The 13,344-nt window shown below is 46.9% G+C and overlaps 1 protein-coding gene across 2 annotated transcripts in view; it reads right to left on the reverse strand.

Annotated features, from left to right (window-relative positions):
* MED16 (mediator complex subunit 16) overlaps nt 1–13,094 on the reverse strand; it is a 30,563-nt gene extending 17,469 nt beyond the window's left edge. Inside the window, exons 1-15 of one of the 2 annotated variants that reach the window (XR_012156150.2) lie at nt 12,771–13,094; nt 11,511–11,710; nt 11,095–11,202; nt 10,268–10,437; nt 9,054–9,485; nt 8,613–8,718; nt 8,093–8,248; nt 6,560–6,771; nt 5,760–5,966; nt 4,945–5,155; nt 4,128–4,261; nt 3,228–3,420; nt 2,733–2,949; nt 1,927–2,077; nt 1,703–1,779 (exon numbers count right to left, since the gene is read on the reverse strand). Coding sequence is in view for 1 of the 2 variants with exons in the window: in XM_073323698.2 (XP_073179799.1) it covers nt 1,696–1,779; nt 2,733–2,949; nt 3,228–3,420; nt 4,128–4,261; nt 4,945–5,155; nt 5,760–5,966; nt 6,560–6,771; nt 8,093–8,248; nt 8,613–8,718; nt 9,054–9,485; nt 10,268–10,437; nt 11,095–11,202; nt 11,511–11,646 (2,366 nt within the window). In the remaining variant the exon portion in view is untranslated. Of the gene's footprint in view, nt 1–1,695; nt 1,780–1,926; nt 2,078–2,732; nt 2,950–3,227; nt 3,421–4,127; nt 4,262–4,944; nt 5,156–5,759; nt 5,967–6,559; nt 6,772–8,092; nt 8,249–8,612; nt 8,719–9,053; nt 9,486–10,267; nt 10,438–11,094; nt 11,203–11,510; nt 11,711–12,770 lie in introns of those variants that run through there. The other variant, XM_073323698.2, reaches the window with a different exon arrangement.
* Nucleotides 13,095–13,344: the final 250 nt, after the last annotated feature.

Genomic DNA, 13,344 nt, shown 5'->3' on the forward strand with positions numbered 1-13,344 from the left:
TTTTTCCCACTGACCAGGTGTGGGAATCAAACTGGGAGACAAAGGGTTTCCACTATATGCTAGAACTATTTTAAGGGAGGGGAGGGACATCATCGTGGTTTGTTCTTCACTGACTCCCAGCCCAAGAAAGAGGACTGCTGGAAACACCTAAGCAGCCAAAAGACTGAACTAGGGGAGAAGGGCTGAACCCAGGCTAGAAGGCCGTCTAGCCTGTGAAAGGAATAACTGGAGTTTTAAGCTGCAAGTAAGTGCAGCTTGCCTTCAAGAATCTCTGCAATCTGCCTAAAACAACATTTAGGGTGAGAATTTACTACACACATCCAATTTCTTTAGTATATTAAGCTTAGATTGCAGGTTTATTTTATTTGCTAGTTAATCTGCTTTCATCGGTTTGCTATCCCTTAAAATTATCTTTTGTAGTTAAACTTCTTTTTGGTTTCAGAGGGGGGCCATGTTAGTCTATATCAGCAAAAACAAGAAGGAGTCCTTGGGGCACCTTAGAGACTAACACATTTATTTTTGTTTTGTCTAAACCAGTGTGTGGAAATCATAACTGTGGGGTAGAAAGACATGTATATTCCTCTCCACACTGAGGGAGAGGGTGAATTTCATGATCTTATGCTGTACAGATTTCTGTGCAGCACAAGATGGTATAATTTTGGGTTTACCCTCTAGAGGGCGGTGTGCACTTGAGTACTGGGCAGTTCCTTAGCTGAGCCTTCCCACGCAGAGCTGACCGCAGCATCCGTGTGAAGCTGCCGCTGGGTGTGTGCTGGTAAAGTGCAGTCTGAAGCTTGAGGGAAGGCTTGGCAGGCTGCACAGAGGTACAGTGTTAAGGGAACCCAGGCTGATGGGTCCAGCAGGCTCAGTGGTACCCCAGTTCCAAGTGGCACCCTGGGGGGAAACTGTCACAAGGTGCAGCTCAGAAGGACTCCAAATGCAGACCAATTCTGAAAAGTGATTCTAAAAATGGCATTGTGCGGTTCTGTATTCATCCCCTTTCATCCACTCCAAACCTGGTACACAGAATCTCCAGCTTCCAAGCATGCAAACACAGCCCAGGGATCTTTCCTATTCATGAATAGTCACCAGTTATAACCTGCAGGCCAAGTTCTGCCCTCAGTTATGCCTGTGCAACAATGCTGTCCTTATATCCTGCACCTAAAGCGACATTATCTTCAGATGTAACTGAGTGCAAAACTTGGCCTTGCAGTTGGAATGTAGTTAACAATTCTGCTGACAATGTGAAAAGCGGGACATACTCCAGCTCATTCTCCCACAGCTAGGCTACCTTTGCAGGGCATAACAAGCAGTAAACACACACATAGAACAGTAAAACTTTTAATAACCCTGGGGAGCGTTGTATTGAGTAAGAATGGTGCCATTTTACACAGTTTTCAGACTAGATCAGCACTTTAGGAATCTTAGTGATCCCAGGGGGAAAGGGTCAGAGAACAGCATAACCATGATTGTCTTGGCTTCCTTCCAATATCAGGGGGCATGAACATAAGCTGAGAAAGAGCCATGTATTAAAGGCAACATTTTGTCATGTGCACAGTAGTTAACATGGAAAAAACCACCATGGAATTGCTAACAATACAGATCTATTAGTGTATAAGCTAGCACAGCTTTTAAGCTGTCAAGCCCTGAATAAAAACAGCTGTGAATTAAAGGAGTTACACATGCAGAGCTTACCGGGTACATGACTTGCACTCCTCTGTTGGATATGCCCCTAAGTGAAGCCGTCTCAAGTGGTCAATTTTTGGCTGCCCAGGTGCCCTGCATAGGAAGAAAAATGCGAGAAAAACCACACTGCTGAAAAATTGTAAAAGCTGTTTCCACGATTGCAGGCTCATTACACAGAATGCCTGAGAACCAGACAACCAAGGTCAAGATGAAACTATGGACAACTGAGACACTACACACCTGCCAGAGGGAATGTCCCAATGGGGCACTGTGATAACCCTTCTCCAAGTGTAAGGGGCTGCACTCAAGGGATTAAAGTTCCACTTCTACCCATTATGATGAACTATTCCGCAGTCTTCCAAACCGCTGCCTTCTTACTACGAGTGAATTTCTATTATATAAACAGGAAGCATTTAACCCTCATATCCTGGCCAAACCACATCTTAAGAAATTATATTCTGCTTACTTAAATTCCCCCATGGTTTCAACTAAATACTGTATCTTTTCCTCCAAGTTCCCTGCTAAAACCTAACATATGGAATTTGACAGAGAATGGCTACTATGCTCCACCCCAGAAGTGGCTGCATTTTAGTGAGGGCTGACTTGATTCCTGACCATGCAATCTGCAAAGCACAGTGAGATTTAACAGGATAAAAGATACAATGTAAGGTTGTGTTGCATTTTTAATTCCCATCACATTTTATTCTCTGAATTCCCATTTCAGATTCCTTAGAGCCTATGTGCCAATAAAACACTATACCCATTTTAGAAACTGAAAAATTGAGGTGCAGAGAGAGAAAGCAACTCATCTGTGGTCACAGAGTGAATTTGTGGCAGAGTCAGGAGTCCTAACTCAGTTCCCTACACTAACCAATAGACAACACTCCCCTCCCTAAGAAAGGAATAGCAATTTTGACTTCTGGTCGATTTTACTGTAATCCCTAGACTACACTCCTTTCCAGAGCTGAGAACAGGATCCGGGAGTCCTGATTCTCAGTCCCCTCTCTGCTCTAACCACACTACCTGCTTGTTTCAGATTTCCATACCTGACAAAGACATCAAACTGCGATGAAACAGTGTGACCAATGAGTCCAGGGGCCTTCCCGAACTGCAGCCTTATGAGCTGCTTGTTCTGCAGCTTACTGATAATGCCATTATTGATGGGTAACCAGTCTACATTGGGAATAAGCAACTGGCTGGGGAGAAGACAACACTCATCAATCAGGGTATCGTCTGGCTCGCTCGGGTGAGTTTCGTCACGACCTGCATGGGAGACGAAGCACAGAGAGAACTTTCTCTAGCATGCTACTTGCTTAAAGGACAATAAATGCTGTTGCCTGCATGTTTCCCCCTCCCCGACCCAGTATGGCAGCTCAGGAAACAAACAATTCATCTTGTAGCCTCTCTTTCTCCCTCTGATTGCTACAGACCTACCCAGAGCCTCATTATCCCTAAGTGTTTTTCCTGTGTACAATATGGAACATCCACTGCGCACAAGATAGGATGAGTCTCTCTAATTCTGGGAAGTTTTTAATCCTTACAGCACAGCCAGAGTTTAGTCAACAGCCTGAAGAGTAGGGACATGCTGTCCTGGGTATCTGAGGTTGCCGTGTAAACAGGGAGGCAGCTTGGCTTCAACAGGCCCCAGATCCGGATCACCACCATGAGCTCTCTAAGCATCCCCAGTGATGCCCCGTCTCGCAGGAAGCTGTGCCCTGGCCGCACAGGGGATCCCTGCAGGGAATAGGAGGAAGGGCAGAGAAGAGAAACTTTTATGATCTGGGCTCACAGACATCCCCAACGGAACCACTTCCCATACAGGTGATCTAGCTAAGGTACTTATATGGCCCCCATTATTGTCATCATCTGCTAAATTTTGCAGCATAGCAAGAGGTTAGTTTAGCGCCATGTGCGTTTGTGCTCGCTGTAGGCACCCACAGAGCAGAAGATCAGGAGTTCTGGCGTCCATCTCTGATTTCACTTACACAGGTGGCTTCTCCATTCAGAGTTACTCTGGATTTACGCTGGCATGAGCATGATCAAAACCAGGACTTGTGGTTTCTATTCCTAGCTCTGCCACTAATTTGCTGAGTGATCTTGAGTAAATAATTTTCCCTCAGTAAGAAGAAAATAATGCTATTGACAGTCTTAATTAACATTTGGAAAGCACTCAGAGACTTAGATGAAAGGCCCTAGAGAAGGGTTATTATTTCCTCTGTGTAGATCTGCACACTCAAGTTCCTTTAGCACACTGCAAGATGAAAAGTTACACTGAAAAAGACGCACTTGACATTAACACTGGCTTCAGCGCAATCCATTTCTAGGACAACAGCAGACACTGGGCACACTGATTAACCCAACAGCACATGGCCATTGAATGAAAGAAGGCTTTCACTACCCTCCACACACCACACTGCCAAAGATGGAGGACAAGTTCTCACCTGATTAGGGAGGCTGGCAAGCAGATAGAGCACAAAGTCTCCCACCCACTGGATGAGCTGCTGCAGGGACTGCAGGGTAGTCATCTCCAGGACAAACTCCTCCGTCTTCAGGTTAATCATCACTTTGTCAATGTCTGAAAAGGAAGCAAGACAGCTCCTAGCACAGGGAGAAAAGAGGCTCTGGGAGTTTCCAGCATTGTGAACAGACTGCTCTCCTCGCTTTTAAACCCGGCTACCGACTACAAATGCATGCAACTTTATACCTACCCCAACAGTGCAGCCTATAGAAGGCAGTGTAGCCCAATGGGTAAGGCTACAGGAGACTGGGTGCTGGTCCCATCTCTGCCAACTGCCCTGCTGCGTGTCCCTTCCCCCACTATGCCTCCGTTTCTCCTCCCACCCTTTGTCTGTCTTGTCTAATAGACCATAAGCTCTTCAGACGCAAGTCTCTGCCCTGCAAGCCTGACTCTGGTTGGAGCCTCTATCTGCTATCGCAGTATAAACAGATACACACCCCTGAGGATCCTTCATGCCCAGTGCCTGTAACAGCCTACATGGAGTTGTCCACATTATCCTGTTTCATTGGTGGGCATCTGGTCTTTGACACCATCATCTTTTGGGGTTCCACCAACACACCTCAGGTTCACAAGCGAGTGAACTTTTGCTGGGACTGGTAGCCATGAAGGGGTGGAACTCACTCCCCCCATGGAGTGTCCACCCTAATCTAAGTACCCCCAACAAAGGACTGATTCAGAAAGGGAGGGAGCTGATCAGCCAGGCAAACAGCCGTGCTGCATCAAGGGATGCAAACGGCTACCTATGTCCGTAATCTTGGAGCAGATCTCGGTGAGCCGGTCACCGGGACTCTTGTCTGGAGTGTTCAGGAAGTGCGGGCGGAGCAGCGATTTCAAGGTGCAGCTGATGGCGATCAGAAATAGCTTGGCATGATAGTCACACACACGTGCAACAGTGTTGGAGGAAAGCTTGCAGAGAGAGGCCTTCATGGCAACAATGCGTGTGGAGAGAACCTGTTTGACGGGGACACACAAGGATAGGCACAGAAACAAGATCAGATTTAGAATGAGCCTACTTAAAACCGCTACTCCCCAGCAACCATCACCCTGAGGAATGAATGCTGTTCTCCGTGTGTGCTACAACTGGCCACAGTACCCATTTACATCAACAATAGGCTTTACTAGCCTACCAAGAGTTTCTCCAAGAGCTGCTACTGGGCAGGAGCTGCTGAAATATAATACTCTGAAGGCAGAGTAGCAAAGACAGTGGTATCAACCTTACGCTTAAAATGCTACGCCTAAACCAGCAATGCTCTATCACTGGGGTAACTCATTGGACACTAGACAGTATGCTAAGTTCATGCATAAGAATTCTCTACATAGTAATCACCCTGGGTGGAGTCATATGCCCTTCCCAATCACTCCAAGCCCCCAACAGTACATAAGTACCAGATTTGGAGAGGCAGTGTAGCCTAGTAGTCAAAGTAACCCGTGGAAGTTCACTGGAAACCAGTGAAGTCTGGAAATTAACATCCCCTTATCTACTCCTGTTCCTTGACTCCCCTCCTACCAGTCCACACTCGGCACTGTGCCAAGCGTTCCTCTGCTGTTTCCTCACCTGCTGCAGGGCTGCATTCTGGCGCATGTACTCCTCATGCAGCTTCTCCACCAGGTTCTGCACCATGTTGGGCTGAACATGGAGCAGGATATCCCACCAGTCGTATCCCGTCACCATGCAGTATTCCAGCAGGAACAGCAAGTGGCGGAGAGACATGTTCATGTCCAGCACATGGCCCATGGAGGGAGAGATCCGGAGCATGCTCAGCTGAAGAAAGAAAGGAAAAGGAACACACATCAAGAGGATCCATCCACTCTAAAGGACTAACAACACCTGGAATCAAAGTGGCAGGAGATCTACAAAACCTCCAACAGAGAACAGTGTCAGCCATGTTCCAGTAAGTTTTGTCTACACTACACCCTGCAAATGAACCTCCGCTATGATCTGTGGAGACAATCTCCCAGGATATGGGCAGTTCAGTCCCCATGGCAGTCTCAGACCTTAACGTCTTTGATAAAACTCGCAACAAGAGGCCAGTTCTGGAGAGAGGTGTGCAAATTGGACTGAGACCTATTAAACTCATTCGACACAAGTTAACGGACTCTATGTCTGACCATAGCAATTTTTAGTTACTACTGAGCTGGAGAGACAGTTCTGTTAAACAAAGGGAAAACACAGGCACTATCTTGGATGAGGCTGCCTACTGGCAAGATCAAATGGACTTGTAACTCCTGGAAGACTCACTGCTTGAGCCAGTTAAGAGCAAGCAGAGCAGAGCCCTGGCTAACTGAACAGAGTTTGTCCTGGCCTAGAAGAGCAAATAGGTCTTTTCCCACATCTAGCATAACAAGGCAAAGTACCTTGCCATGGTTATCAATCCCAACCAGGGCCAGTGAAGTCCAGGAGAGCTGCATGGCTTTGAAATGAACCAAAGGACCGGCGGCCCGCTGCCTTTTGATCGCCTGCTCATCCACTGGGCGCTGAGAGGAAGAACCATAGAACACTGCCATGGTCTGCAAGGACAGGCGATGAACTATGTGGACGCTACCATCATGGAAGGCCAAAGCAAGACCTGAGGACAAGAAATATCTGGGGTTTAGCAAGTGATTCCTGTGAGTGTAACCCATCCCACCCCAATGAGACACAGACAGTTGTCACAAAGTCAGACAGCAGCTCTGAAGACAGCCCAGTGGTCTCCAGCCTACCACAAGCCTTTCTTCCTCATCCTGCCCTGCATTTTTACAGTAATGAGAATACTTGTCTCTTCTATAGGGTCTGCTACTGGAGGATCCCGAAGCACCTTGCAAACATTAAGAGTCAGTCTCACCCACTGGGAGGTAGGTACACAGTACATCCATTCTGTTGTGTGTTAAACACTGATGCGCCCAGCCCCATACCAGGCAAAAAGCAAAGATGGGCCCTGCCTCCCAAAGCCTACAGTCTAAGAGTACATCTACACTGGAGCGGAGGTGTGATTTCCAGCGCGGATGGACGTACACACACAATAGCAGTGAAGCTGCGGCAGCAGGGCAGGCTAACCACCTGAGTACGTACCTAGGGTCTCAGATGGGATCGTGCTTGGGGTAGCTAGCCCCTCTCACTTGCACTGCTCTTTTTAGCAAACTACCTCAATCAAAGTTAGTGCGCGTATGTCTACCCGAACTAGAAATTACACACCCAGCTGCAGTGTAGATGTATCCCAAGAGACTGGCACACATACGACATGCTGGGTAAACTGAGGCAGGGAGGGGGTTAAAGGTCTGATTTGCAGAGCACCTACTACTCCCACTGTCTCCATAGGGGAGTTATGGGCGCTCAGCACCTTGGAAAAGCAAACATTATTCTAATCAGGTCCTTGTAATCACCTATCACTGTGGTATCTGAACACCCTAAGTGATTTGCCCAAGTTCACCCAGCAAGACAGTAGCAGAACCAAGAGAAGAACCCAGAAATCCTGACTCTCGTCCTCCACTCTAACCGCTATCCAGTATCCCTCCTCAACGCCAGCCTCATTAATTGCACTGCCTGGACAGCCGAGAACAGAAGCCCTGACCTTTCTAGGTTTCTTCGGTCCTCACTAGTAGACATGCAGAAAGTCCTTTCAAGTTGGGATACAGTGACAGAAGGCCTCAGGCATCCCAGCACATATGACAGCTACAACAGTTCCTCCTGTGTAAGCTCTTCCCCATCGCTAGGTGGATGTACCCATCCCCACTGGGAACAAACTTAGTCCAGTTTTAAAGGACTTCTTGATTCCTGCAGGGCATCTTCTATCAAGAAACACACAAACCACACTCCAAAGTAGCTGGGGCTCTCTCTGTTCATAAGTGAGATGAACAGAGGCAGCAAAACTTCCATCTGCAGCTAGATGTTCAGAAAAGAAGCCTCCTTACCCAGTCCAGGGAAGAATTTGGTGTCATTGGCCACTTTCAGATCAGTATTGGTTAGGGAGATTGGCAGTTTCGGCAAAGCCACAGCTGAAACGCGATCCAAATCATTGGTGGCGGAGAGAATCCGCCATTTCAGTATCATCGGCTGCTTGTCTCCAACTTTACAGAAAAAACGAACAAAATAAACGACAGAATTTCACATAAAAAAGTCAGAGAAAGTGCCACAGACATCCCAGTCTTGAATTCTCCCCCACCCCAACAGCGTGCTTGGAATTAAACATTGATTATGAGTTTATTCACTCAGATGGATGCATTTTTGTAGACTCATTAGTTTTACAAAAAAGTTGTGGTTTTTTTTTTCTAAATCCATCATGATGGAGTGCTCTTCTCGTGGTGATTACCGAACGCCCAGAAGAATAAGGATGGGATTTCGAGTCATAATTGAGTCAAGAGTTTACACTAGGTTTTGATATTTCTTTGGCTATGCTCCTGTTTTTGAGGAGCATCAGCTGCTGAAACTCACCCACGGGAGAGATCTGCTGGAAGATGTTATTGACTGGCAAGCCCTCTTTCCGGAGAGACCAGCACTCCACGATGCTGCTGTTCTGGTTGGAGGCACAGAGCAGCACCTTCAAAGCAGAAAGGAATTTTCAAACCAGGCACAGCTACAAAGCCATGTCTTTTGTGCCCACCCTCTAGACCAAAAGGAAGGGGGAAGATTTGCTACTGTAATTGTCTGCATGAAATTCAGAATAGGAAAATACAGAGTACAGGGTGAAAAAGTGAGAAACAAAAAATGTGTGCATTAGTAGAGCTGGTGGGGAGCCCAAGTTTGGAACAGCAGATGGGCTGCTGGTTAGTGCAAGAGCAAAGCTGTAGGGAGTTTATAGATCAAGTGGGTCCTTCCCTTTCCTAAGCATTTAACTCTTGGAATACTAGTGTAACATAGGAGGAGGGCGCTCACCTGCTCTGACATGTCCCTGGCGAGGAATTTCAAGTGAGTGATTGCCGGATACTTGTCCTTGCGGGCTGGGTCTGTGGTGCACCGCATGAAAAGGGAGGGCAGAATCTCTGTGTCAATTTTGCATTTCTCATTCACTACGCTGACGCAGACCTTGTAGAACTGGACGGGAGAGGTGCTGCTGCCATCTGAGGTGGCTACCACGATGTTTCCCCCACCCGTGAAGGCAATGTCCGCCAGGGCGACACGGCACCGCAGACGGCACAGGCTCTCCGTGGATGTTAGCACTTGCCCGTTGGGCTTGAGGAGAGAGACTGTCACCAGGCCGCTAATGGTCACAGCGATCCAGCCTTCCATAGGCTTCCCACCAAACAGAGTCAGGGAGGGAGAGAACTTGACCCGGGAAAACTTCTCGCCAAAATTCGATGCTCCGGACTGTGAATGGAGATTAACATACACAGAGCGGTTAGATCCTAGGGCTGAACGACTCTGCCATTACCTGAGTCTCCTTTTAATATCACTTCAACATGGCCTAGAGCAGTGATACTCAGATCTCAGTAGTACAGGAGCAAAATCGGCGATCAACATTACCCAAAAGAGCCACAGTAGTGTTAATTCACTGTTTCATTTACTATATCTATCTATCTATCTATAAATTATTGTCACAGCAAAATGGCTGAGCAAATAGTATTATTTTATCAATTAAATTATTTAACAACATAGTAGAAGCATCCTGACTGGTTAATACTTAAATCACACAGTGTTTTAAAGCATGTGCTGCAAAGAGCCGCAAGGCATTTCAGCTGTAAAATGGGACAAATATTTTTCTCATCAGCGTATCGTGAGGCTTGTGTATTATGAGACGTCCTGTGGAATGGAAAGTTTGCCAAAGCCCCTGGATCTTCTCTGGAATCAGGGAGATATTCCAGATCAAGCAGGCTATATGGTATAAATATGGTCCCCATTTCAAAGCACATCTTACAATTCTGAAGGCATTTATCCTCACAACACCCTGTGAGATAGGTCAGTGCTATTCTCCCCATTGTACAGACGGCAGAGAGGCTAAGTGACTTGCCCAAGGTCATACAGGAAGTCTATGGCGGAGCAGGGATTTGAACCCACATCTCCCTAGTCTTAGACTACTGCCCTAACCACTGGATAATCCTTCCTCTCTGGTTCCTTCCTTGCAGGTTCCCTGTGCAAGTGCTAGAACAAACCTTTTCCACGTGCAGTGCTAGCTTCACCCCATTGTGCAACCAGGAAAGAGCCACAATTGGATCTCCCTCCACCATGCTGCCCACAGTGTTCTCCCAGCTGTTGGCCAGGTGATCTGTCATACTCCAGCACTTGATGTGTCCATCTGCATCTGCTGACAGGAGCCTGGAACCTAATACAATACAATCAAAAGAAGAATAGAAACGTCAGAACACGTCTCACAGAGATTACCAGGAACCCAGCCACAGGCATCTTCAAAGCAATGCATAGGAGGGAGAGGCCCCCCCCATGCAAGACAAAAGGGTTTAGTAACATTACACTCACACCAACATAAGACGAAAATTCATAATTCAAGCAGCAATTTAATCTTAAGCACCGGTTCCCACTGTGTACTGGTGATACTGTGAAATCATACCTGGGTTGGATTATTTCCTCAATGATTCAGCAGATTCAGGGCTCTCACCTGTTGCTGGATTTTAAAAGTGCCTCCTTCAGCACCTTGCAGCTCTTACAGGTTGGAGTTCAAGAGGTGACTCCTGGCACCTAACTACCCCAGGAGACCAGTCTATTGCTAATAACTAACTCAAGAAGGACGGGAAGCACAGTCCTCTATGAAATCCACTATGGACCTCACAATGCAGATCTGACTGAACTGAACACTGCAGATATTACATGATTGGCACTATACAAAGATTTCTGATAGCAGAAACCCAAAAGAGAAAGACCTCCATAAACTCCCACTATATGCCCCATCACACTGTGAGCAATTTTATGAAGCCAAAAAAAAAAACACAACACCACCCCAACCAACTATAAGAGCAAAGCTTACCTGACTGATCCCATTCCAAACAGGTGATGATTTCAATGTGCCCAGAGTTAATGGAATAAACATCCCATGGATGCTCAGTGTCCAGGATATGGATCATGTGGGTAAGATCTAGGCAGGGAGAGACACCAAGTCCTTTCAAAAATTTGCAGTGGAATTTAATTTAATTTTTTAAAAATTCAATTTTTTACTGTAGGACATTAGTGAGCTTTAATTATTTTTATAGGACCATAAACATATGTTGCTTTACAAGACCAAAAAATAAAGTCTCTGCTCTGAAGAAGTGAAGATCTAATTAGAGCGTTTTTCCACAGCAAGACTAGTCTGGAGCAGGGGTTTTTCCAGCTGGGGGTCATGAATAGGTGTTGAGAGGGGGAGCAGATAAGAATCACAAACCACAGGAATGGGACAAACTGTACCTTTTTCCTCCTCATTTTTGAGGTCTGTTGTGAAAGCAATCAGGTTCCTGCAGGACCAAGCACATACTAGTGGGATGGAAGGACAGTGGTTGCTTTTAGGTCTTTTCTCCCACTCACAGACATACGCCAAATCCATTATGCCCTGGAAGACCTCCAAGGCACCACTTGCCTGTTGCAAGCCTATTCATAGACTGCTGTGCCTAGGAAAGAGAAGAATAAATAGGACTAGAATCTATTGTACAGTCACACACGCAAAGGACCACAAGTACATTGTCAAAGATCCCCTTTGTAAAACAGCAGCCATTTTCACTTTCCCAAGGAAATGTGTTGCTTTGTGCAATCCCCACTGAAAATAAGGATGCACTGACTTACATTATCAGTCAGAGCAGCCAGAGTGGAGAATTCCCATCATGGCTAGTTTTAAACCTTACACCTTTTAAAGAATCCTATTAACTCCTGTGACACAGCTGTACCCTCTGCTCCCATTTGCATTAATTCCTTTCCTCACCACTCTTTCTTTTCTCCCATGTCCTCATTCCTACTGAGATCTCCCACCTAAGATCCTCCAACCTTTACAGCTCATTCCTTTGTCCCTAAATCTAAGCCAGACACAGTAATCCTGAACACCATTACAGATCCTCAACACCATTAATTTGAGTTTCTCTTAGTAGAGGGTACTCCATACTTGGGAGCCTGAGAGCAAAGAAAAGCCCATGGAGCTCATAATCTTTACAGCCACAGTCACCTGATTTAAAGGTTAAGTTTTCTGCTAAGGTGGAGAGAATGTAATCATACAAAAAGAAGAGGAGCCACAAGTACTCCTCTTCTTTTTGCGAATACAGACTAACATGGCTGCTACTCTGAAACCTGTGATCATACAGTTTATCCACTGTACCACTCCTTCCCAGGTAAAAGAATATCAACTCTCCAATCCAAATGCCATATTGCTCATCTTAGTTGTGGGCAACTTATCTCCATAGCCCACTGACGTAACAGTTCTTCTGTTTAAAGGAAAAGTACAGTGAGATTAAAAGATAAAACAAGAGCCAACATGGTGGGCTGGATGGTCTCTTCCTAAATGGCTTAAGCTTTCTTGACATGTAGGTCCAGTAAGCACACTGGATGATATAATTAACTCCCTCTGAGCTTCTGTATAACAGTCCCTGTTCTTAACCTGGGAATACGGCCCCATTAGCCGCATATGCCACCTGTATACAAGTGCTACCTCTCGAGTGGAAACATTACCCTCTTGTTACTAGCCTTGGATCAACGCTGGTGAGTCTTAGATGCTGTCAGAAAAGAGTATTTTTTCTGTACGCGATCAGCGACCTTGGCGCCGTGATGGTCACCCGAGTCCCAGAGGGGTCCCCCAGAGGTGTCACTGTCAGGGGCTACACTGGGGCTGGCTGCCAGTATTTCTCCTCCACCCAGGAGCCCCTATCAACAGCACCACGCTGGGATCCCTTCACTCCTAACAGTGGGGTAAGCCAGGGTCTTCCACCCAGGCCACCCCCAATGCCACCAAGATACAGGGGGTTGGGAAATCCCCTCCCCCCCACAGTCATTCATGGGGATGGGGAAGAGTCCACCCACCTCCTCCAAGATGGGGGGGGACCCCCTTCCCCCACAGAGGCAGGGACAATAACTACCCCTCCCCCCACACAGGAAGGGGGGTAATTACCCCACCCCCACCCTAGAGAGAGGCGGTAACTGCCCTCCCCCGCAGGAGAGACTCACCTACCTCCCCCCCTCCCTGCGCGCCGCCTCCTCCCTGCCCAGAAAGGCCCCCTGCCCGGGCTGCCTCTGAACGGGCCGGAACAAACCTCCGCTCCCA

The sequence above is a fragment of the Lepidochelys kempii genome, chromosome 25 (assembly GCF_965140285.1).
Source record: "Lepidochelys kempii isolate rLepKem1 chromosome 25, rLepKem1.hap1, whole genome shotgun sequence".
NCBI classification, from domain to species: domain Eukaryota; kingdom Metazoa; phylum Chordata; order Testudines; family Cheloniidae; genus Lepidochelys; species Lepidochelys kempii.